The sequence below is a fragment of a genome, unplaced genomic scaffold (assembly GCF_019419815.1).
Source record: "Pyrus x bretschneideri cultivar Hongxiangsu unplaced genomic scaffold, Pyrus_bretschneideri_v1 Contig45, whole genome shotgun sequence".
NCBI classification, from domain to species: Eukaryota; Viridiplantae; Streptophyta; class Magnoliopsida; order Rosales; family Rosaceae; genus Pyrus; species Pyrus x bretschneideri.
The window spans coordinates 2636432-2663444 of record NW_025999779.1 but is presented as its reverse complement, the minus strand read 5'-3'; the positions used below and the strand labels follow the sequence as shown (position 1 = coordinate 2663444).

Below are 27013 nucleotides of genomic sequence, written 5' to 3'. Positions count from 1 at the left end.
GCACGTTTCAGAATATAGTGCAGAGTATCGGATTACGTCAACTTACCAAACAGCTAAATTTAGAAAATGCGGAATCAGAGGAAATATATATCAGGGGAGCATCCATGATACATGCATGTTGTACTTTTTTTACTTCGATAAGGATTTTTTCCACTGGGTTTTTCCTATCAAGGTTTTAACGAGGCAACATAAGCATAACAATCCAAGTAAAGTTGTACTCTTTTTCCTTCGCTATGGTTTTTTCCCACTGGGTTTTTCCGAGTAAGATTTTAACGAGGCAACTGATGTTGATATGTAGGCATCCAAGGGGGAGTGTTGAAAATACTTGTGGGTTAATGAATGCCCACAGTGATAGTGAAAACATTGGTAGGTTTTTTAATACCCACATAGTAATGTGGACTTTGGAAATGAAGGAGATCGTATTTTTCAAAAGTTGTGTGCTAGAGTTACTCTATAAATAGAGCACTCTGTGTACTATCAAAATACAGAGTAAGAAAGGAAAGATCAATAACATCATTATCTATTCCTACCTCCTTTATTTGTTATCCTCTTGTGCTATAGTTACAGTGTAATATTTTACTCCTGCTTCACTTCTGTCATTAGTAATGGTTATCTCTCTAACTTTGACCTATTTATAACATCTTTCCCTTTTTTAAAGTCTTTTAATTGATTTTTACTTTGAAGTGGGTCCTACCTCAGCCACCAGTGTGTATGGATTGAAGAACTTCATATGGAGTCTAAACCAAAAGAATGTGACTAGATGTCCAATCATAATATAAAAAAATGCACGCTTTCCATTTTTTTTTAATGGTTTGGCTCAAAACGGTCTCGTTTTGGCCAAATAATTTGAAAGAAAATGAGTCTTCTTCTTTCTCCTTCTGTTTTGCAGAAGGTGCTTGACAATCATGGCTGCTCTTCTCCTCCACCATAGTCCAGATTTGGGTGGTCCTTAGAGGTTTTCATAGCTACTTTTTTGAGATTTTGAATGGTCCTGGGACCACCTTGGTCCCCTAATAGATCCACCTCTGGTAGTAATACCAGTATTACTCAATAACTTCTCATTGGTACAACACTACGAATATGCTAAATTGTAGTTGTAGTGTGCACTTTGTAAATATTATCTTTCTATTATTTCAGGTTGAATAATTTTTTCAAAATGTCAACTACCCTCTAATATAGATAATATCATTTGTTAAAAATAAATAAATAAATAAATTTTTCATCTAATTTCTTAAAGGCCCCACATCTAAATGCCAACTACCCTCTTTAACTCATCAATTTTGCCACTCAGTATTACGGTCTAGTGGTATTCCTCTCAGTACTACAATCTAGTGGTATTCCTCTTCATGTGGAAGTGAGAGGTATTAGGTTCAAATCTTGTGGATGGTGAATTTGATACCAAATTAGGTTGCCCATTGTGTGGTTTAGCCTAACTCTCCCTCCCTTAGTGTACCCTCTATAATAGAAAGGCTTCTTCTGCAACTAAGGGCTTGTTTGACATTCAACTTGAATCCAACATTTTATACTCAAAAACACTTTTTAAGTTTTATGCATTAAGTACTTGTTTGGTATGACTATTTTTAAAAACTATACTCAAAACCAACTTAAAAATTTGCCTACTTGTTCAAAACAACAAAGGTGAGTTGTTAGAGTTTTTAAACTTATACCATATGCTTCCAAATATTTTATGTGCACTCTATATTTTATCTTTCCCATCTTTCTCTCTACTCTTACACTCTCTTGTATTTTTCTCTCTCATCTTTCTTTTTCTCCCCTTTCTACCTCTCTCATCCGACCCTCTTTCTCGCCTCTGGTTTTCTCTCTATGCACTTTCTCCCTTCTCTTTTTGGATTTTCATATTCGGCTGATATTATCAACTCCACTGTAAGATGAGGTTTTTTTTTTTTTAATTGTTAAATTTAAAAACAATTTGAATTTCTTACTAAACAAGTGTTTAAGTCTTAAAGAAAATGGTTCTTAAAAGATGTTCTTAAAAAATGTATGAATTTTTTTAATAAGATACCAAACGGATCCTAAGATTTCCTCAATTTTCAAAACTACTTGACTTTCACGCTCCGGTAAGGACACCAACTGGGGACTACAAGTGTTGCGATTGGAGCACTTCTAAGCGCAACTTCCATCTCATCCATTAACTCCTTCACCCGTCCTCAAAAAATATCTAAGCTTTGACGTTGGAGTATAAGAACCCAAGATTGTGATACCTATCGCTGTATGTATTAAACAGGGTTGAAGATGTTGGGAAGCAAGCAATACTTTCCCATCCTCACATACAAACATATTCGTCATGATCCATAACCTTCCAACAAGTTTCAAACTTATGGGCTCGGGCACTTGTTTCTTTTCTTATCTCAATCCCCATCACATGGTGGATAAATGGTCATGAACCATGCTTAATCCATCAAATTTCATTTTTGTTCTTCCATGAGATTTGTACGTAGTAACTTCTCTATATAATAGTTATTGACCATCAACACAAATACATACTAAGTCGAGTTAGCAATGTTTCTAATTTAAGGATGTTCTTAACTTTCTTAATTAAGGATATCTTTCCGAGGCTAACCCCATAATGCATTTCAACCAATAAGAACTATCTATGTTTTTTGTCATCACAAGTGTTGAAATGTCAAAGAAACTCTCATTCCTCATATAAAGCAAAAATGAAAATGCAAAATAACAAAAATGATTAATAGTATACTGAAGTGAGAAGTTATGTCAATCTCATAAGCTATTTTAGCTAAAAAGCCAAAATAAAATTTACAAAAAAAAATAATATAAAATAGTTGTTAAAGCTTTTGGTGGTGAGCTTCAAAACTTTTTCTCACAAAAAGTTTACTTTATTTGACAACAAACAGTTTAAGAGAAGGGATAACTGATATGATTACGCGGCTATTAGCTTTAAAGGAATAATAAAATTATTTTGTATTTAATTCACAATATTACTTGTAACCTTTTGGTCATTTTCCTTTAATTTTGATAACGGAGTTAATTTTTTAACCCTTGTAGTTGATAAATATATAGTTTAGATTTGTATACATTATAAATGAAATTTTCAAGAAAAAGGTGAAGTCCTTAGGACTAGGATCACCTTCGGAGCAAACTGAGCAAAGCATCACACACTTCCATTTTTGATCCTGTGGTCAAAAATAAATTTAAATATTGAAAAATTTTCACGCAACACAAGACAAGATGAAAATGAAAGGATAGGATGTCTTGCTCAGATTACTCCGAAGGTTGGGATCTGGAGGTGATTCCAGTCTATGTCCTTATCCAAATATAACATCTATCCCAAGAATCGCAGCAGTCCATAGTTGTCCATCACAGAAAAGCGCAGGCTGATTTATGCTAAGATTACTGAGCTGCAGCAGAACGTTCCTCTCCTTCCACCGCCCATAGCCTACTGGACCTTCTCGAGGCGCGACAAAACGCGTATTTCACCAATAAAATTTGGAAAGTGATGTGTCGCGATATGGACATTTCTTTCTTTTCAAGACATTGAATGGGCCGTGGGGCCCCCCTTGACTTACAGCATGGTTCAAGACTATACGGAAACCCAAGTGTGGCACGGGCTCAGTGGTGCAATTATATGGTGCAATCAGGAAACTTTGATTGGTCCACATGTCGATGATCTATGTGAGGATATTCTCGTCCATATCTACTTAATGGTTGAATTGCGTACGAAAGTTAAAGGCAATTGAAGAATTTAAAATTTGAGCTGCTCTCCAAGCAAAATATTGTTTTTTTCTTGGATCATCTATTATGCAAAGGTGAAGAAATAACACAAAATTAGACTCTATGTGCGTGGTGAAATTCGAACACCATACCTTAAGTAGAGAAAATATTAAAGAGGCACTTTGGATGCGGTCTTTAATTACCAATGTTCTTTGACTGAAACTTTTGTTGTTTTTAGTTTTTTATCGAAGTTCCTGATATTAATGTAATATTGTATTTATATGTAGGCTATTATATTTTGAAATTAAAAATGAAATTTGTAGTTATTTATATCAACGAGATTATAAATAAAACCCATAATTTATGGGATTAAAAATATTAAAGATAAATTATACTCTTCAATATATTGTGTGTATACACATATACATCGGTACGTTCATCAAAACTAACCAAAAAATTATTGTACCAAAACATGGGTACATTTTTCAAAAACACAAATAATAAAAAAAGATATTAGGCTTAATAACATTATTAAATTTCTTCTATTAAACTTGACATGCATATATTCTCAAATCAATGAAATACAATGTTCCCATATAAGTTTAAAAAATGGATTAGACATAAGATTGAATTAATTTTATATAAAAAAAATGGGTACATTTTATATTAAAAAAAGTGTACATTTTTCATATAACAAATTGGTATATTTAAGAATGGGTACATATAAAATTAAAAATTTGAAATTTTTTTTTTAAAAAAATTTAAGGGTACAAAATTATTCTAATTTTATTTTTTATATTTTGGAAATGTTTGAATTGAAAATTAATTAGGAGTTTAATAAGGGTGTGAGTATTAAAACTCTAAACCAATTACTAATTTTTATTATAAAAATTATGTAACTTACATGTGATTCATTAATATATTAATGCTAGGAACTTAAATCAAAATCTAAAAACTGATAAGGCCTTAGTCAATGAACGTTAAAAACTAGGGACTGGATACTAATTTATCAAATATTAAATTTGTGTTTAGGGCTTACATTGGAGATTACGGATTGGAAAGTTACTAGTGGAATTTGATTCTACGCTCAGTTAAGTTAATTTGTTGCTACAAGCGGTTGGTAATTTTATCCTTTGAGTTCTTGGTGCAGGATAGGAAATAAATGATTCATTCGTTTGAATTATCATATTGATATTTGAGTTGTAAACTCGTTTTTATGTGTCTTTCTCTTGTTTAAGAGTTTGCGTCTTATTCTTTCTAGTGTCTACGTTGTCGGTTGATACTAAAACCAAAGATCTTAGGGGTTTCAGGTCTCTCCTCGCACTAGGAGATAGTGGACCCTATATCTATCTATCTATCATACATATCCATCCTTTTTTATCCAAATTTTTTGTTCTCATTTCATTTTAATTCGTTTATGTCTGTCGCACCGTGCATCAGTTGGTATCAAAGCATCAGCTCGATCCAAGAGTGACGCTATATCAATGGTAACGACATCAATTCGAGTTCCTACTATGAAAGTCAAGTTCGTCAGAAAATATGTATTTTTTGAGACAAAGAATCCACACCATCTATACATCATCGGAAAGCTCAGAGAGTCTTGTTTCCAACCCAACAAATTGTGCATCAAATGGAGTTTTGTGTGAATAAATATTTGCAAAACACCACAGAGTGTTGGTGTTGTGCGAAACTAGCAAATCATCTCTGTTGCAAGCTGAGTTTCGAGTTGATTAAGAACTACCCGACCATCAAGCAATATATCATTTGAAAGCCCTTCCAGTCTAGTTTTCAATCATCAAGCAGTTCTCCAATCCGTTATTTGGGCAAAACGACATTTGTGTTTTACTAAAGCATGTCACTGCTGCCAGTAACTAAAACTAGGTATGTTTTACAGACGAAAGTAAAAGAAATGGTTGCTTCGGAATTTTCAAGTGAAAACTTCATAAATCTTGATCTTCCTTCAAAATTTGATCGTTGTCCAGATAGCTCTTGTGAAATTTATTGTTGAATGTGTCATTATGATTTTGTGTGTTGATGATGGTGTTGATGAGGATATAATTAATCTGGGCACTGGAGGCCAAGAGTTTTCTTTACAATTTGGAGTGGTTCATCAACACTTCTATTTGAAGTCTATCAAAGAAGTTACAACAATTTGGTATTGGAATTCAAAATTGGACGCACAAGAAAACAAACGATGACAAGCATTTTGACAGAGGTGGTGGAATCTTTTACTAAGTTTCAATTCCATGATCTAGTTTGGTTGGATTTTATACATGCTTCCATCAACAAGAGGTTGAGAAAGGATTGATTTGTTAAAAGTCTTAAATATTTATGCATTTTGTTCCTATCTTGATGCTATAGTTCGATTCCAAGAGATGGCTAACCTCTATATATTCTATGCAAAGAATATGTTTGTAAGTTTGAAGAAGAAAACAAAGCATGGCAACCTAGAATGGTTGTAGCACTTCGTGACTTGGATTCATGTTCTTACAAAAAAAACTCAAGGACGAGTTCTCTTCGAGAAGGGGAGAATGATGCAAGATGGGAAATAAATGATTTGATTGGCATGGAGCACCATAAATTATTGGAAGACAGATTTATGTGCTGGAATAAAGAGGGTGCTTTAATACAAATGGCAGATAAGATTAATTTCAAGACCTTTTTTTATGGCTAATCATAACAATCAAGGCGTTTCTATGGCTGATAATAGCCTTTGTTTATGTAATATTCAGTTTTAGGTCTTATTATGTTTATTGCCTTTTTAATTTCAAAAAGTAAGTTACAAAATGGTTATAAAAACCATTTCTTTCTGTAAGATGAAAGAGTTGGATGTTTTTGTTGGTGAATAAAATATTTAGAGAGATTTTTATCTCATATTTGTGCCTTTCTATTGTTTAAAAGTATGTTGCTTTGTTTTTTCTAGCGTCTACGTTGTAGGCTAGTACTAGAACCAAAGTTTATAGGGTTTTCAGACCTCTTCTCACACTAGGAGATAGTGGACCCTACCTATCAATCATATCTATTACTTTATTTCATTTTTATCTATTGCACCGTGCATCAGTTCTCTTGTTTTCGCTTGTCGAGATAGCTGCTTTCAAAATATTGGCAATGCAGACTTCGATATATATAGAGAAATTTTATGATTAATAGTTTAGCTACTATAATCTTGTTCAGTTGGTTTTATTATTAGCTTGGAATGTCCAAACTTCACCCTCGTATAATAACTACTAAAGAAGATATTGTGTGGCAGGTGTTGTATAGCCACATTATTCAATAGAAAATGTAGTGTGTTTAACATAACACTTTTCATGAAGTACTTGCTGTGTTCCAAATTGTGGATAAGACCATAGTAAATATATACTATATATTCAAATGCAAATTAATAAATGTATGAGCACTCCTGAAACGAACTCTTTTAAATTATGGATAAGATATTAAATTATTATGGATAATAATATATTTGAATGCCAATAATGGTACAATTGTTTTAAGTTCTACTTTGAATCTTACAACTAAGAATTTGTCATACCATTTTACCACATTAACTTTTCATAGATTTGAAAAAATCATTTTGTGCACACAAAGTTGTTGATGTGCGCAGCTGATCATCCAACCTATGTGCACATAAACAAAATAACGATTGTAATATCTACGAAAGCACCTTGTTTATACATATTGTGTACTTTTTTATTACGATCAAATAAAGAGCAAGTGACATGCATGCCGCTTTTTATATATATATATATAATTATTTTTAGTTACGCCTATAGAATTCGATTTTAATGTCACTTGCACCCTATATCTCAAAAATCGTTACTTTACTCTTTGAAACTTAAAGTTCACTCTACTTTGTTTCTTAGAACTCGATTTTGATTCCATTTTGTCATCTGAAACTCAAAAGTTATCATTTTACTCTATAAAACTCCAAATTCGCTCTACATTGCCTTAATTTTGTTAATCCCATTATGTGGGTTTGATTTGGGTGCATTAGACTAATTAATTTTTTTCATCTCTACAACTCAAGCCCAGCAACGAACAAATTTTAAATTCTTAGTTTCTTCTTTGAAACTTAATATTTTCTAATTGTTGAATGTAAATGCATAGTTATTATAAATAATCAAATTAATTAGCACATGTGGGTCCCACATATGTTATAAGGCGCGACTTTTGAGTTTTAGAGAGAAGAGAGTCCATAAATCGAAACGAAACAAATTTTAAGTTTTAGAGAATAAAATGGTGAAACGTTTTTTATATGCTTACACATGAAGTAACCATGATTAAGAAGTTAAATCAAGATTAAAACAAAGTAAACAAATTGGTGTACAACACTAATCATTTTGCACCATAAAAAGTTAAAAAAAGCAAAAGAAGCAATTAGAGCATGAAAATGAAAATGATGGAGCTTCCCATCCCCATGCTAGACATATGAGGATACCCACATTCTATCACTTACCCTTTTTGTCTTGTAGCATGACGAATGTAACTTTGTAGTCTGTACTATGAGAGAGAAATAGAGGGAGCTTATCCACATTTCTCACACTTATAAAACGCAGAGCAATCAACATTTTTTGCATAAATTTTGCATAAAACCACCCCAAAAAAAATTACAAGACAAAAAAGTCCCAACTGAAGGCAGAGCGTAGTCAGAGAGCCAAGATAACTCGAAGCTTGCTTCTCCATCAATGGCGTCGAGGAATTCCTCCTTTTATGGCAAACCCAGTTCCATTTTTCCAGCCACGTCGACGGACGACAGCCCAATTGGCTCGGATGGGCTATTCGATTTCGACGAGGCGGATATCTGGAACTCATCATCCAGCCCAGTTGCAGAGTCCAAGAAGAGCTCAGTTCCCAGCCGCAGAGAGCCGAAGAAAACGGGGAGGAAGGTGATGGTGATGAGCATGGGCGTGGCGGAGATGGGTGGCGCCGCCAAGGTGGTGACGTCATCCTCGTTGCCGGTGAACATTCCGGACTGCTCCAAGATTCTCAAGGAGGGGTACAAAGAGCATAGGAAGCTGGAAAGTGGTGAAGGCGGCGGTGGGGATTTCTACGGTGCCGACGACGACAACGACGGCGGGTATGGGAGGGTCCCACCTCACGAGTACTTGGCGAGGATGAGAGGGGCTTCGTTTTCTGTTCACGAAGGGATTGGGAGGACTCTGAAAGGCAGAGATTTGAGGCGGGTGAGAAACGCAATTTGGGAAAAAGTTGGGTTCGAAGATTAGCAAAAAATTAAGAGTTTAAGACAAAAACAAAGACTTAATTTACTGGAAATTTTGGGTAGGCCAGAGAAAAAAAAAAAATTAAGTCAATGACTAATCTCTAATTTAAATTATATTATCTATGATCTCGGTTAAACTAGTTGGATCATAAATGTTTGTGGTTTTGTTTGGTGGGTTTTTAACTTTTAATCTTTATTTTTGTGGGTTTGATTTTGTTTTGGGTGCCTGAATTTTACTAGAGGACCTGATCATGAATGTAAAACTGACAGCTTTTGAGTTACTTGTATTCGTATGTTCTATCTTTTTTGTAGCACTTAAATTTTGCCCCTTCATTTTCCGAGTACTCATAAATTGCCAAGTTTGATCATATTTTGGTTTAAAATGATGATGGTATTTTTGTTTTCCTCCAGGTTGTGAAAACAATAATGGTAATAGCCAAAAAAAAAAAAAAGAAAACAGAATTAAAAATATTTATTATTATTGTTAAAGATAATAGGATTGATGGATTGAATGCTTGAAGATGTAGAGGAAATTAAAAGGAAGGTTCGGTTGGTAGGGTTGGTAGGTATAAAAGATACAGAGGAGCTAGAACAAAGCTTGGAAGCGGAATTTATGTACATTGGGATGATGAATGCCCCCCATCTAACTTGTAGAGAAAAACTTCGTTACGGTTGGTTGACTTCCTTAGGTTTGGATGGTAAGGGCTGTTTTAATACAAAATATGTCACTTAGGATTACAGTTTAGTATTATTCTTTTCCGTCAAAGACGAATTTGAAACACGTTGTTACTATCTCATTGTGATGTTAAACTCACTCATTCCTTTTTAGTGTAATAGTATCATTTGTTAAAAACAAAATAAAACGAAATAAAACGACGTAAAATTAAATAAGACTAAAATGTGGAATATATTAGTCAAATTTTTATAGTCAATTATTAAATATATAAAGGGAAAATATTTGTTTTCATTGTTTTTTTTTTTTTGAATTAATCGCATTTTATACAAGGTTTGAGGTCATTTGTAATACGAGTCAAGTTTCAATTTTCGCATGTAACTTTTCTTTTCAATTTCATCGTATAGTTAGATGTAACTGCTGATGCGGTATAAATTGGATTCATATTTAAGGAACAGATTGACAATTGATTTCATAAAAAATTAAAAGAGTAAAGTACTAAACAATAAGATTAACAGTCAATGTGTTCTTAAACGTGAGTTTAGTTTATGTCACACCAACCCTAACACCTAATTAGACTGTAAAATTAATTAAAATAAATATATTAATATAATTCAGAAATCACAAAATGTAGTTTGAGAAAATTAATTTTTTTTTTTTTTTGGTAAAGAGAAAATTAAAACTTCGTCCCTCATCATCACACTATATTGTGGTGTTTACAGTTAACCCTATTTTTATTTGTTGAGATTTGTTTATAGTCTTCGGTCGTTGTTGCCTTGTTGGTACTTGTTATTTACAGGCTTAAAACAGTCATAAAAAGTGTCTGTCAACTTTTTGTAGGCAGAGAGACTCGTTGAAGTCTTTTGGGATGTCGCCATTTTGTCAACATGTATATCCAAAGGCTCTAGGAAGAATGACTTAATAATTCCAAGAAAAGAGTTTTAAGTTTTTTTAACACACAATATTATCTACGTTACGAAAGAAGCAGTCAATTTAGCTTTATAATAAATTAATAATAATATAGTTCGAGTTTATTTTTAATAAAAAATATTATTAAATCGTAATAATAAGTGGTAATTTTAGATTCCCTTATGATGACATTAAATTAACGATATTTCTTTATTTTTTATTTGTTTTGTTGAATTGGTCACTTAAGCCTTTTGGTTTTATCCATGCCCGATAAAACAATTGGAATTATTTCTTATGGACTCTTGACTGGATCCATATTTTACTGTCCATCTTCAACAGGGTAGCTAAAATTAAGGAAGCCTTAGGGTCTGTTTGCACCAATATATTTGAATTTTAACAGAGTTTATATTTAGTTGATAAAAATAATGAAAGCAGAAAAGCAAATATAATATGTTTTAGAAAATTAGAATTTATTTTGTTATAAGAGATTATTTGATATGTGATAAACTTGTCCTCCTTGACTCCATCGTTTAAGAAAATTGTAGTCACCTACTGTTTGATATAAATCCAACATTAAATAGTCATTCAACTTTTTTCTTTGTAGTTTCTCTTCCACAGTAGAATTAAGATTGAAATTGAGTAATCACGATTTTCTGGACTCTAATAACTCTAGGAGAACGAAACCCTGACATTCATCAAATCCTTATGTTTTGTGCAATGAAATTTTGTATGTTAATTACGTAGGCCAAAATCCTCATAAGTCAGCATCGATCTCACTATTTTGTCAACCCTTCTAGAATATCTTAAATAATAGGGATACTTTGAATGCGATCTCTAATCCTTACCATTATTTGATTAAAACCTTAATAGTACTCAAAGTTTGTTCAAGGTCTCTTGACTTTGTACACCTCATTATATTACTATTAATATTTATATTTTTATAGTTTTGACGTTAATTGTTTGATATTTTATGAGATTTATAATCCTATAAATTTAAAATCGGGAAAATTGGAATGCCCTACATCTTTTCTATAGTTGTTAGATTAAACATTCATCCCTTTTAAAGATTTGATTAAGGTTCTTTGATCAATTGTCACCTCGATAGTTTTCTATTTATTTAATTTCCATATCATTAGTTTAAGTGCATTTATATAGAGGCATAAGGTAACTTAGCAACTAATTGCCTACAATATAGGAATTTAATTTTGTCAATCCCCTTCTACACATTAAATGAATTTTTTTAATAAAATAAAATAAAAAATTAATTAACTAATTCCTCATTACCTTATTATCAGTATTTAAAAAAAAAATTTCTCCTTCTATTAAAAATGTCTCAATAAAAAGTCTTCAATACATATTTTTTCACATATGTGTGTGTGTGTGTATATATATATATTTAATATATTTAAAATTTATGGTACATTTGAGAACAAAAGTATCGACTTTTGGTACGTTTAGATTTCAAATGTACCGAGAAACCAAATGTACCAAAAATTCAAATGTACCCATTGTTATAGTAACCTTTTTGGTACGTTTAGATTTCAAATATATAGATAAACCAAATGTGCCCATTGTCAGGTAACCCTTTTGGTACATTTAGATTCCAAATGTACCAAAAGATCAAATGAACAAAAAATCACAAATGTACCACAAAACCAAATGTCTCTATTTGATAACCCTTTTGGTACATTTACATTCCAAATGTACTGAGAAATACAAAAATCAAATCCACTATAAAACTAAATGTGTCCATATTATAGGTAACTAGATGTAGCTATATAATCACACAAATCTTTATTATGTGTTGGGTCTTCTAAATAATAAAATCTGACAATTTTTTTATAAATATTCTACTATATTCACACAAAAAAAAAAGTAAAATTATAACAAACAATAAAAAAATGCATAGAGATGGATAATAAATGCATAAATATAGGGATAAGAGGGGAAAAAAAAAACGAAATGTCTAGGAATAGTTGTGAAAAACTGAAATTAATAACCAAAAAATTCTAAACAAAATAAACTTATGTGAAAAACTGAAATTAATAACCAAAATTTTAGGAAAATGTTTGATCAAATTTTCAAAAGGAGTGTATGTTTAGTCTTAAAAATTAAAAAACGAGGCGCCTATATCAAAATGCCCCTTTAAAATCCCTCATTATAATACTATTAGAAACGGTTACAATAAAAAAATTCAAACATTTTGATTGAATAAATGGATAAAAACTATGTAAAAATAAGAAATAATAAATGGCAAAAGAATGTATCCATAGTGTTCAAAAAATTGGTACATTTCACATATAACAAAGTGATACATTAATAAAGAAGAATGGGTACATTATAAACAAATTAGGGTACATATAAAAGATTAAAAATTATGAGTACAAATGAATTTTTAAAAATATAGGCGCTAAAAGAAATTAATACATGGGTACAAAATAAAACTAAAAAGAAAATACTACAAATTAAAAAAATAAAATGTTGCAAATTAAAAGTGGGTACAAACTAAAAATATAAATATATGATACAAAGTTTAGGCATAAAACATAAATATACCATATGTAATTTTTCTATCATTTGTTAAATATACAATGTCACGTGACAGACTGACGGTATACACATGGGTACAAACACAAATAGAACTTTAACAAATATGGGCACAAAAAGAAACTTGTGACATCCCACATCGCCCAGGGGACTGATCCTTATATGTATATTTCATCCTTACCTAGCACGAGGCCTTTTGGGAGCTCACTGGCTTCGGGTTCCGTAGGAACTCCGAAGTTAAGCGAGAAGAGGGCTAGAGCAATCCCATGATGGGTGACCCACTTGGAAGTTGCTCGTGAGTTCCCAAAAACAAAACCGTGAGGGAATGGTAAGCCCAAAGCGAACAATATCGTGCTACGGTAGTGGAGCGGGCCCGAGAAGTGATCCGCCCCGGGTCGGGATGTGACATTGGTATCAGAGCCTATCCCTGGCCGGAAATGTGCCGACGAGGACGTCGGGCCCCTAAGGGGGGTGGATTGTGACATCCCACATCGCCCAGGGGACTGATCCTTATATGTATATTTCATCCTTACCTAGCACGAGGCCTTTTGGGAGCTCACTGGCTTCGGGTTCCGTAGGAACTCCGAAGTTAAGCGAGAAGAGGGCTAGAGCAATCCCATGATGGGTGACCCACTGGGAAGTTGCTCGTGAGTTCTCAAAAACAAAACCGTGAGGGAATGGTAAGCCCAAAGCGGACAATATCGTGCTACGGTAGTGGAGCGGGCCCGGGAAGTCGTCCCACCCGGGCCGGGATGTGACATAACTAATATATGGGTACAAATTAAAAATGAAAAGAAAATTGGTACAAATTAAAAAATATTTGTAAATTAAAAATAGGTACAAACTAAAAATAAAAATATATGATAAAAAATTTAGCCATAAATATAAATATACTAATTGTAACATTTTTAACACTAAAGGAATATATTTAAAAATAAAAATATTTTATTATTGAAATAATTAATGATGTTATTAATACCCAATGTCATATCCCAGCTCTGGGCGGATCACTTCCCGGATCCGCTCCACCACCGTAGCACGATATTGTCCGCTTTGGGCCCCGACCACGCCCTCATGGTTTTGTTTTTGGGAACTCACGAGCAACTTCCCAGTGGGTCACCCATTATGAGATTGCTCTCGCGCAAACTCGCTTAACTTCGGAGTTCCAATGAACTCCAAAGTCAGTGAGCTCTCAAAAGGACTCGTGCTAGGTAGAGATGAGAATACACATATAAGGATCACTCCCCTGGGCGATGTGGGATGTCACACCCAAGGACCTTGATCAAAAATTCAAAATGAAAAAGATTTTAATCATTAGAGTAACAAAAAGAAGAATGTGAACCTAATTTTTCTTAAATAATATTACACAAACTATTCACATAAAATGTTAAAAACTCGACAAAGGAAAAAGTTTGTTCATTTAAGATTTATTTGAGCATCACATGCAATGAAATTAAATATTAGAGGTGGAATTAATAAAAGTATGCACTAAAAAACAAACTTTTAACCCACAAAATTCAAAGCTTAGTAAGTGAAAAACCTAGCTCTTCTTCTAGCATGGCCGGCTACCATGTTAATTAATCTTAAACACGCTCAATTAAATTGTTTAATTGTATTTAACCATCTCAATTATATTTCTTCAATCTTATCCTTACACGTGTAAGATTCATTAGGTTCTAGTTAGCAAGGCAATGAGCAATTGTAATTCTCACTAATCTATAGTGAATTAAAACTTACTTTTAATTTTTCTTATGATAAAGATTACTTATTGCTAATCTTCAAGGCTTCCATAAGTCAAGCCATGAGTGATACTCAGCAGTATGTCTGACACCTAAGCTAAATAAAAGAGGTGGAGAACTTATTCAATTACAAATGCAATACAATATGGTCCTTCTCTAAGTCAATTCTCTTTATTACATTGTTTTAGGTGATAGTGCTTCATGTCTACTACCCAATGTACTTATTTTTCGTATGATTCCTATAAATATGATCTAGAACGTCTTTCCTAAATCCAACATGCACTTTGGCAAAACACTCCCAAATCATATGCATATAATTCTTCTTCTACGATTGAAGGTTAGAGATCCATTGTTGTACGCTCACATGTCTTTATGAAATCACTAATCCCAACAATGCTAAGAACATGCCCAAGATGGAACATGATCTTTGTTACATTGTCGAATGATGAAAGACGTACCCACAAGGCAACTGTTATGTCTCAGGTCAAATGACTAATTTGCACTATTACAACTTATGAGTTCTTACATGACATGTATATAAGAACGCTTTGTTGATCGTTGTTCGATATACTCAAATACCTTTTAAGCACCTATGTGTTTGTCTTAGCATCTCTCACCGATGACTTGAGACAAGTCATATTCCTGATTGAGTTGACATAACACATTTAACATTAGCGAATTATCAATGCCTAATTAACAATTCTATTGTTAGGAACGTTTCAGCTATGATCACAAGAGAAAGGTCTCAATGATCTAACAACTTAAATCATGTGTCTCTTACGTTAACATAATTCCTTGAATTCTATTATTGATTATACATATTATTTGAAAGACTAGTGATTAACAATAAACATTGCTCTTTCATTAAACTAAATAATTTTTTAATAACATAAGTATTTCTGCCACTTAGTACTATAGTCTATTGGGATTTCTCTTCACTTATAAGTGAGAGGTCATAGGTCCGATTTTTGCCAAAGGTGAATTTGAACCACATTATCCTATTATGAGGCTAAGCCACCCCGTCCCCTTAATGTAGATAATATCATTTGTTAAACAAAAGAAAAAAAAGTATTTTTAAAGCTATTACATCAAACGAGTTGCTATCAGAGCATACTTCATAAAAAATACATATTAGAAAACGACAAGCAGCAGCATGACCAAATTCAACCTTGATCAAATAACCAGCAGCACGTCCAAATCATCATTGGCCAAATAAGTGCCTATCTTAAACCCAAAACTATAAGCAGCATTGGACCTAAAAAATAAAGGAAATTATTATTAGTATTCTAAAAATCTTATTCTACACTTCAAATTTTTTATATTAGGAAAGAAAAATACACTTGCGAGAAGTGTAAAATGAAATTTTTAAAGAGCTAATAACACTTCTTAAAATAAGATGCCACAAGAATAAGTTAATTAAACTTTATTGGGAACGGGTTTATAATTTATATATTATCCAAAGAACAACAGTTAATGAATTTAGCACTATAGCTTAATAATAAATCACGAAAACTAAGGGCGCTGCTTGGTTTCTTTTTCACCGCCCTTTGTTTTTTCCGATTTCCACTTGTTATTTTCCCCCCTCATCATTTTGCTTGCGTAAAAACGACGAATCCAAAGCAACTTTTTTTGTAATTTGCACGAACAAGAGAGAAAGAACTTGGGTTGGGTTTGGGAGGGTACTTTACATGAAACATTGTGTGTATGTACATTTTAATAGAAGAAGATGAGGCAATATTAGGCTATTTCTAACCGAGGGTTGGCTAAGTGGCTCGTTTTAGCCCTCTGACCCTCCAAGAAATTAATATTTTAATGAACAGTATATGGCTATATTTGCTTCCATCTCCAACCGAGAGCCTAAGGGCCACAGGGCTAAACATAATTTATTATTTAAATTTAATGTTGTATAATGGCTTAGGAAGTTATAGGAAACAAATAGAATTAAAAAAAAAAAAAAAAAACAATTTAAAAAAATTTTGTAAAAAAAAAAAAAAAAAAAAAAAACTATATATATACAAAAAAAAAACAGCTAGCTGATGTCAGCTAGCTGTTATATTCAAAATTTTTCATATTTGGGTCGGTTATAACCAACACTACTTTTGTTAGATAGCCGTTTATTTCAAAATTTTCCAGCTATTTGTGTCGGTTATAACTAACATCATTTCCCTTATTTCTATTAGTTATAACCAACAGAAAAATCAACACTACTTCAAAAATTTCTAGCCAGCCCTTTAGCCCTTTGGTCCTTTCATATTCCGTGGGGCCCACGAGCCCTCTGGCCTAGCCCTCGGTTGGAGACGATTTTCGGGCTATTTTCGGCCTTCTGGCCTTCTGGCCCTCTGGACCCTTCGGTTGGAGATGACCTTAATTCCTCAGCTAGAGCCTACTGATCCCCTATTCTTATTAAAACAAATAAAGAAATACATATGAGGATGACAAAATCAAACCTTATGAGTGTATACATATGAGGACAACCAATTGAGTGTATACACTTATGTGTTTCTCTGTCTTATTGTATGATGTAATGTGGTGTATACTTTCATGTGTCTTTTTTTCTTGTCATGAGCAAAATATCTTTGGTTGAAAAGAAAGAGATTACGTACAATGTGGTGAAGAAAGACAAACATATGGAGTTTGACACATGAGAAGTTAGTGTGGAGCCAAAAATAATCAACAAAATTATGGAGGCGACACATGGATTTTTAGGTGAAAAAGACAAAATTACCCTCGAGGCACATCGGGATTCCCATGCGCAAGTAGCGGACAATAACGGCTCAATCAAGGTCAAAGGTGACCTATATGGTATTTATTCAAAATATTTTTCATCAATCCTCATCAAATCCTCCTTACAAGGTAACCCCCACATCATTCTTTTTAAATTAGGATTGATTAGCTAATTAATTGATTAATTACCCAATTAATTGATTAATTGCCTAATTGATTACAATTACATCCAAATCACCACTATAAGTGGCTGGTCCCTATTTCTCCAAATAGAACCGGCCACACCCTTATATATACCTCCTCATTTCTCAAAAAACCTAAGTCCATTCTTCTCCTAAAATTCTCTAAACACTTTCTCTCTCAATTCTAACTTTGGCATCAGAGGTTCTTCAGCCAAAGCGGCCCCCCTCCCAATTCATCTTGGGCGCGTGAGGCTCTTGGCCTTGACCTTAGGTGTTAATTGTTTTGCAGGTGCATTTTCGTCTAAGAAGAAGAAGGTGGAAATTTGCATCCATAGTTAGCTTAGCAATATGTACATGAGTTTAATACTATACACATTATAGATAGACTACACAAAAATAAAACCTTGTTATTAGAGTTTTTTTATATATTTAAACTCTGAGTTAATTACACTAATCCTCTTTGAGGTTTATTGTATTTTCACAAAAAACTCCTCACGTTTGAAACATTACACTAGCACCCCATGAGGTTCTAATTCACTTTCACATAACCCCTCTAGGGCTAACATCACCTTAAAATATTTTCTTAAAGACAAATTTGCCTTCATTATTAATTATGAGGGCAAATTTGTCTTTAAGAATTTATTTTAAGGTGATGTTAGCCCTAGAGGAGTTATGTGAAAGTGAATTAGAACTTCAAAGGTGTTAGTATAATGATTCAAATGTGAGGGGTTTTTGTGAAAATACGATAAACCTTAGGGGAGTTAGTGTAATTAACCCTTTAAACTCCACACCTTTCTAAGATCACGCAAAAATAGTTTTGACATCTTAATTTTAAATTTTGTCCCTATTCAAATTCGACACCGGTCGCAAACTAAGGGCTCGTTTAAAAGCACTTTTGATGAAATTGATTTTGGGTTCCAAAATACCTTAACACCATGTTTGGATGAAGAAATTTAAGATTACTAAGGAATTTAAAAATGACGGAAATTGAAATGACGAGATTTTATTTTCTAGAATTTGTAATTTTCTTGTTTGGTTAACCTAAAAGAACAATGGAATTGAATGCAGAATTTGTTATTCTTAAACTCTCAATCATAGAAATTGAGAAATGACACCTATTTACATGGAATTTGAACTTGGGATTTGGAGGTCCCAAATTCCAAGTTTTTTTCCATGCGGAAATTCTAAATTTCTATGCTTATGAATCCAAACAAGAGAATTGGTGCCTGTTAATTTATAAATTCTGACTTTTACCAAAATTCCATGTTTATTTCCCTCATCCAAACATAGTGTAAGTACTTTTGAAAAAAAAAAAAACACAAGATATGTGCTTCTTGCATTTCATATAAAGTGTTTTTCAAGGATCTATTTGAATTTTTACTAATAATTAGTTTCAAAAATATTTTCACCAAAAACGTTTCCAATCATTTTAAACACATTTCTAAACGAGGCCTAAGAAAGAAAAACAAATAAGACAAAGGCAACCTCCGACGGGCCTGGTCGCCATCCTCCCACCATCATACCTGCTTTCAATTTGTTTGAAACTCATTCTGTTGCAAATCCATCGATAATTTTCTAAGACCATCTCCAACCCTTGGCCTAAAACCTAAAATTTTTAGCCTAGAAAATTTAGGTTTTAACCCAGAATCAGCTTTTCTACTCCAACACTCTGGTCTAAAATTTTAGCCCCAAATTATTAAATAATGAATTTAGACTAATTTTTTTTCTTAAAGTAACTTTTTTAAAATAAAAAATTATGTAGACTATCCTAATTTAATTTTATAAACATTTTAACCTAAAAATATTTAGATTCTGACAAACATTGAAAAATCACTAACCGACACCATGAAACTCATTAAGCACTATGAAAAATTTTAGCCCCAAATTATTAAATAATGAATTTAGACTAATTTTTTTTCTTAAAGTAACTTTTTTAAAATAAAAAATTATGTAGACTATCCTAATTTAATTTTATAAACATTTTAACCTAAAAATATTTAGATTCTGACAAACACTGAAAAATCACTAACCGACACCATGAAACTCATTAAGCACTATGAAAAAATATGAAACAAATGATAGATTTTTTTTATAATTATTTTAGCCATTAGATTTAAATTTGGACCGTTATTTATTTATTTTTTTTACTGTTGAATTTCATCAATTTAGATCTTAACTGTTGGATTCAATGAATTTATAAATATAAAACTAAATAAAATATACATATATGGTAGGCTAGCCCCACTAATCCTGGGAAAAATTTGGCTTCCATTTGAGTTTTAGGTTTTAGGCCACATTCTGGCCTTGGGTTGGGTTGAGTTTTGGGGGGAAATAAAAGTGAAAATTTGAGTTTTAGCCCAAGATTGGAGAAGACCTAAGGGTATTAAATCCATCAATTAATTTCGGGTCCTCTCTAAATAAATTTATGGGCCAAACACATCTAAAAGAAAAAATGGAAACACCTAGTGAGTGAGAGAGAAAAAAAAGACCGCCTTTTGGTTTTGTATCTTACTACCATCGTGAATAAAAAAATTAAGCGTAATGTTAGAGAGACAAAATTTGTAGACTAAAAGAAATAAAAGTTGATGAGTGAATTAGTAATTAAGTATTAAAGTACTTATTTTTTTATTAATGACGGATCATTTAATTTTTCAAATTGAGTTAGTGTAGCGCAAATTTAATTTGCCTATCATTAGCTTAAAATTAAAAATAAATAATAAAACCGTACGGTCAAATTGATAAAAGTTGGCCCAAGACAGAAAAATAGTACATGGGGTAATGGGCCAGAATCTTACCCGTTCGATGGCTGGTAGAACAGGTACGGAAGCTTGAGCGAGTAAGGACTGAGAGTTGGGAGCAAAAGAAATGGGGGGCGGGGGTGGAGGGAGCAAGAAAATACTGGTGGGTTTGGTTCTGGTCATGTTTCTAGGAATTGCCGTCTACTTGCGGCTTTGGACCATCGACTATTCCATTTCTTCCGACGAAGCCGACCTCCTCAGGTTTGCTTTTTGCTTCCCATCTCATTTTTTCTACTTCAAATCTCAATTGTTTTTTTTTTTTTTTTTTTTTTGAGGGTTCATAGATTTATGGATTCCATGAATGAATGAATGAATACCCTTTAGATATAATCTAAATTAAATTAAGCCCAAGTTCTTGGATTTTACTTTCCATTAGTGATTGATGAGAAATTCTAACTTTGTGGTTTGGCTCATCTGGTTGGTTCATACTCTGTATTACTATTATTATATGATCTCAAATGTACCCTTTAATTTTAAGAGCTTCATATGACACAAATTTTAATAAATTTTTCATGGAATGAAATGTTTGTTCTATCGAAATCTTGTAGGCGGCAGTTCGACCTTGCGAATAGGGAAGCAATGGATGAATCTGCTGAGTGGAGGCTGAAATACGATGAAGAAGCCAAAAAGGCTACCAAGTGTATCAATCAACTCAAACAGGTTCACACCGTATTCTTCCTTTCTTTTAAATTTATTTGCACAACTTGTTCAACAACTAGAGTTTCGGGAAATTAGTTTTCGTATGAATTTTGTAGAGTGTCATTGCATGCTTAAAATAGTAAGGATTGTCAAAGCAAGATTAGTCTTTGAAAGAGATCTCTGCATCGAAAATATTTAAAACCACTTTGGAAAAACTAAGGAACCGTTTGGTACGTGGGACGGAACGGAACAGAGTGGGACAAGGTGTTCCGTCCCACGTTTGGTGCGCCTAAAACGGGTGGAACGAGCTGTTCCACGAGACGAGTTTTAGGTGAATTTTTGTTCCACCTCACCCCCTGGAACGACTCGTTCCACATTCGTGGAACACAAAATTATAACCTCTCCGTCTCCTTCTTCTTCCTCCTTGTTTCCATCCGAGGGCATCTTTGCCCCCGCTCCGTTCCGTTCCTTCCTGTCCCGTCCCGTCCTGTCTCATTCCGTTCTGTCCCGTTCCGTCTGCATACCAAACGATACCTAAAGTATGGGTGCTATCACTCTATTTCCCTATAGTCCTGTCAACGTGGGTTTGGGTTCAATCTTTGGAAGGGCATCCTTGAGTTAAATGACTTGTTAAAGAATGGATCAGTCTAACGACATGATCATCTCTCTGCGATCAATTAATCGTTTGTGTTCCTTACAGATAAAGGGATTGTTTGGGGAGGGTGATGGAAATGCTGCTAACGTCGACCAGAAATTGTTGAATCTACAAAAGGTGACCCCTTTCTTTTCAGTAAAAGACTTAATACAAAAGTTCTTGTAATGTCTGATAACTTCATTCTTTTTCCTCTTAAACGTTTATCTCTTTCAATATTATTCACTTTTATGCACCCTTTAGTAAATCTGATTAAAGAGCTCATTAGAGATCATGCTGAGGATGGCTTGCTCGTATTATTAAATACCTTTTGTTAGAAACCAACTTATGTTATGCACCCAAATAATGTGTATAAACTGCAGATTTTGATGTTACGTCAAATTTTTTCTCTCCTCTCCCTTGTTGGTTCTGATAGACAATGATGTGCTAGTGTAGTGTGTTTGAAAATTCCCTTAGGTTTGAATCCTTCCTTTTCTTACAAGTCCTGAAAACATTTTCCAGGAAAATATGGCCTTGGTAAAACGGATGGAAGCCTTGAAACAGGAGCTTGAGGCTGAGAAGCTGAAGTGCAGCGTTCAGTAGGTTATTATATCATCAGGGGTCAAAAGATACAGCGTAATCAAATTCACCGCATTTTTCATTTTGTTCAATCCTTATGCTCTCAACCACGAAACACACCCCATAAGCACTCCAGTTTAAAAGTTTTTAGCTTCATTGGTTACTTAAACCATCAAAGACATATTTTTGGACGAGATGCATGTGCCCCCGTGCAGTTCTTAATTCATGCTGCCTTCCGGGAAACTGAGGTATTCGGGTAATGACTGCTTTTCTTCTACTAAATATACAATGACATTTCCTGTTTTGCATCTTACTTATCTTCATGATCGGGAGCCAATGTAAATTGTTCAACCTTGAAAGTACCATTTTTTATTCCTTGTAAAATTCCCTGTTGTAATGGATCTCCATGATTTTTCAAGGCGTGTAATTCATTTAATTGAAAGATGTTTGGATGTCCGGGTGTCTGTTCGTAACTTCGTATGGCTTTATTTCAAAGTTCTATTATTGTTATATACTAATGGTAATTTTCCCATTTGGTTTTTTTTTTTCGTTAAAAGACATATATAAGTAAATAAAAAACTGGATAAAGAGTTTTGTCTGCAACAACTATAAAATCTGATGCACGATGCACTTAGAAATGTGTAGCCATTACATGTTTACCATGCTGTACTAGACAGTCAAGCATTCACACAGGAGTAATTAGCCACTTATTACCACTAAATACGATTACTACTTAAGATAATTGCTTCTCTGTTAGTCTGCTGCAATCTTTCCCTACATGAAGAGAGCTATTCTCGATCTCCGGGGCTTGTGGAGCTCTCGGGTTCTGCAGGGTTAGTTCTCAGGTCATGGAGAAATCTTGTTATTGTCTGCACTAACACTTCATTGTCATCCTGTTGACTTTCTGGGGCAGGAGCAGTTGTAGAATTCTGTCATGCATGAAACCAAAGAACAATACCTTATTCACATTGCATATTAGCATGCATATAATTAAGATTTAGAAGATAAACTAATCGAAATTAGCCAAGAGATCTTATGGAAGATACCTTTCGTCGATTAGCCGGTTTGCTCTTGGTGTCCATCATCTCAATCAGCTCATCAAACTGAAGAACAGAGATTAAACAGAAGATTAATCATAATCAAAACTTCGGTCTAGTATGTATGAAAATGGAACAAACCCGTCTTTCCAAAGAAGAAAGAAAGGAGGATGCTCGAAGCGGTAATTATCTGACTAATACTGATTTACAAACAAGGTTAAATTTAGATTAAGGATTTAAGATACATTGCATATTTACTTGTTTTACTATTTTTTCATAAGTCCATGCACACTGATATATCCTTTTGTGCTCCTCAACTTCCTTATTAGACATCGTCTCTCAAACCCTTCTCTCTTTGGGACAAATTGTTCAAGAAAACAGCAAGGGTTGAAACCTTTATATAGTAATGGTCAAGATGCTCAAAGAGCAAGTTAGTCATGGTTTCTTAAACCTTACACCGCCGTTATCAACCGTCTTGACTGTTGTTCTACATCGCCACTCGTACAAAGAGAGGAGATATTGTTATCTGGCCCGCCGTTTCTTCTCTCTTACACCGTCGAACGCATTTCTTGTGCTAATCGACATGGAAGTTGAGATATAGGCTAGTGCAAGAGTTAAACACTTACCAAAAGGAAAAGATCTCCATTACCTTTTATAATTATATTTCTTAGACAACTTAACCTATGTCGTTTTTATTCATCAACCGTCGCCCACAAGATTTTCTCATCGCACAACTTAACGTACATTGTCAAAATCTAATATATTTGTATGGCCATAATGTACTATTTTTAAGAATAATCTTGGAGATGGAAGCATAATTATTTGATCCTTAACCTAAAAACTGCTTCCATAAACCATGGAAAATTGGTTTGAACGTGAAATTCCTGAATTGTTATTATTTTATCCTTTTGGTAGAAAAGTTAACTGTATTTTGCCAATCGACTTATCTTCTTTCACACATGTTGCTTTTCAACCCTCAATTCCATGAACAAAGACCAACCACCAATTGTATCATTTTCAGCACTAATCATAGATGTTTTAATTGATTACATAATTATTTGCATCTAAATTCTCACTAAATTAGTTCTAAAGAAACTTTCATTCAACGGAGATAAACATTATTTGTGAAAAAGAGCCGAGGAAATAAAAGGGGTATATCCGCGCTAAGGGTAAGTTATTTTAGTTAGGCGCTTGAAAAAAGTAACATGAAGGGTTATATCCCCCAGATGCAATGTCTCATAACTTCGTTCATTTTCCTCTCAAACTGTCAAAGGTTTATCCTCTTTCAACATCATTCACTTTTATGCACCCCTTAGTAAACCAGATTAAGGAGCTCATTAGAAACCATGCTGAGGATGGCTTGCTTGTATTATCAAATACCTTTTGTTAGAAATTAACTTATGCTATGAACCCAAATAATGTGTATGAACTACAGATTTTGATGTTACGTCATAATTTTCTCTCTTCCTTATTGGTTCCTACAGACAATGATTTGCTAGTGTAGTGTTTGAAAGTTCCCTTAGGTTTGAATCCTTCCTTTTCTTAATTACAAGTCTTGAAAATATTTTCCAGGAAAAGATGGCCTTAATAAAACGGATGGAAGCCTTGAAACAGGAGCTTGAGGCTGAGAAACTGAAGTGCAGCGTTCAATAGGTTTATTATATCATCAAGGGTCAAAAGATTCAGCCCATATGCTCTCAACCGCGAAACACACCCCATAAGCACTCCCGTTTGAAAGTTTCTAGCTTCATTGGTTACTTAAACCATCAAAGACTTATTTTTGGGCGTGATGCATGCGTCCCCTTACAGTTCTTAATTCATGCTGCTTTCCGGGAAACTGAGGTATTCGGGTAATGACTGCTTTTCTTCTACTAAATATACAATGATTTTTTCTGTTTTCCATCGTACTTATCTTCATGATCGGGAGCCAATGTAAATTGTTCAACCTTGAATGTACCATTTTCTTTGCCTTGTAAAATTCCTTGTTGTAATAGATCTCCACGGTTTTTCAAAGTGTAATTCATTTATTTGGAAGATGTGAAATTCTGGATATCCGGGTGTCTGTTCATAATTTAATATGGCTGTATTTCAAAGTACTATTATTGTTAAATACTAATGGTAATTTTGTCCATTTGTTTTTTTGTTAAAGATTTTTTATAAAATAAAAACTGGATAAACAGCTTTGTCTATCTGATTCACTTCCAAGAAATGTGTAGCTTTAACATGTTTACCATACTGTACTAGATAGTCAAGCATTCACACTGGAGTAATTAACCACTTATTACCACTAAATACAATTACTACTTAAGACAATTGCTTCTCTGCTATTGTGCTGCAATCTTTCCCTACATGAAGAATTCTTGTTCTCCGGGGGTTGTGGAGCTCTCGGGTTCTGCAGGGTTAGTTCTCAGGTCATAGAGAAATCTTGTTATTGTCTGCACTAACACTTCATTGTCCTCCTGTTGACTTTCTGGTGCAGGAGCAGTTGTAGAATTCTGTCATGCATGAAACCAAGGAAGAACAAGTACTTAATCGCATTGCATATTAGCATGCACCAATTAAGATTTAGAAGATAAACTAATCGAAATTAGCCAAGAGATCTTATTGAAGATACCTTTCGTCGCTGAGGCAGTTTGCTCCCAGTGTCCATCATCCCAATGAGCTCATCAAACTGAAGAACAGAGATTAAACCGAAGATTAAATCGTAATCAAAACTTAGGTCGAGTGTGTATAAAAATGGAACAAACCCCTCTTTCCAAAAAAGAAAAAAAGAAGAAAGGATGCCCGAACCGGTAATTATCTGACTAACACTGATTCACAAACAAGGTTAAAGTTAGATTTAAGGATTTAAGGTACATTGCATACTCTACCTGTTTTACTATTTTTTCACAAGTCCTTGCAGACTGATATAGCCTTTTTTCCTCCTCAACTTCCTTATTAGACGTAGTCTCTCAAACCCTTCTCTCTTTGGGACAAATTGTTCAGGAAAACAGCGAGGGTTGATACCTATATATATAGTAAGGGTCAGGGTGCTCAAAGAGCAAGTTAGTCATGGTTTCTTAAACCTTACACCGCCGATACTGACAGTCTTGATTGTTGTTTTACGCCGCCACTCGCAAAAAGGGAGAAGATACAATTATCTAGCCCGCCGTTTCTTTTCTCTTACATTTTCGAACGCTAATCTCGTGCTAATCACACACGGCAATTGAGAGATAGGCTAACGTAAGAGTTAGACATTTACCAAAAAGAAAAGATATACATCTTAGAAAAATGCACTCCATTACTTGTTATAGTTATATTTCTTGAACAACTTAACGTATGTTGTTCTTATTCATCAACCGTCACCATGAGATTTTTACATTACACAACATACGGTGTCGAAATCTAATGTATGTATGGGCATAAAGTAATTTTCCTAAGAATAATTTAGGAAGTGGATGCATAATTATGTGGTCATCAACCTAAAAAATGCTTCCATATATACCGTGGAAAATTAGTTTTAACGTGGAATTTATGAATTGTGATTATCTTTTTGAAAGAAAAGCTAATGATTCTGATTGTATTTTGTCAATTGGATTGTCTTCTTTCACACCTGTTGCATTTCAACCGCTAGTTCCATGAACAAAGACCAACAACCCTTTTCTCAT

The 27013-nt window shown here is 33.6% G+C and overlaps 2 protein-coding genes across 2 annotated transcripts; both read left to right on the top strand.

The window, feature by feature from the left end:
* Nucleotides 1-8246: 8246 nt before the first annotated feature.
* Nucleotides 8247-9208, top strand: LOC103934848. The gene has a single exon (XM_048567517.1). It carries the CDS (start codon nt 8373-8375, stop codon nt 8910-8912), a length of 540 nt encoding a protein of 179 aa, XP_048423474.1. The 5' UTR covers nt 8247-8372; the 3' UTR covers nt 8913-9208.
* An 11304-nt stretch (nt 9209-20512) lies between these two features.
* LOC103937533 lies at nt 20513-22785 on the top strand. Its single transcript, XM_009347494.3, has 4 exons — nt 20513-20681; nt 21029-21140; nt 21820-21891; nt 22273-22785. Exons 1-4 carry the CDS (start codon nt 20548-20550, stop codon nt 22351-22353), a joined length of 399 nt encoding a protein of 132 aa, XP_009345769.2. The 5' UTR covers nt 20513-20547; the 3' UTR covers nt 22354-22785.
* The last annotated feature ends 4228 nt before the right edge of the window (nt 22786-27013 follow it).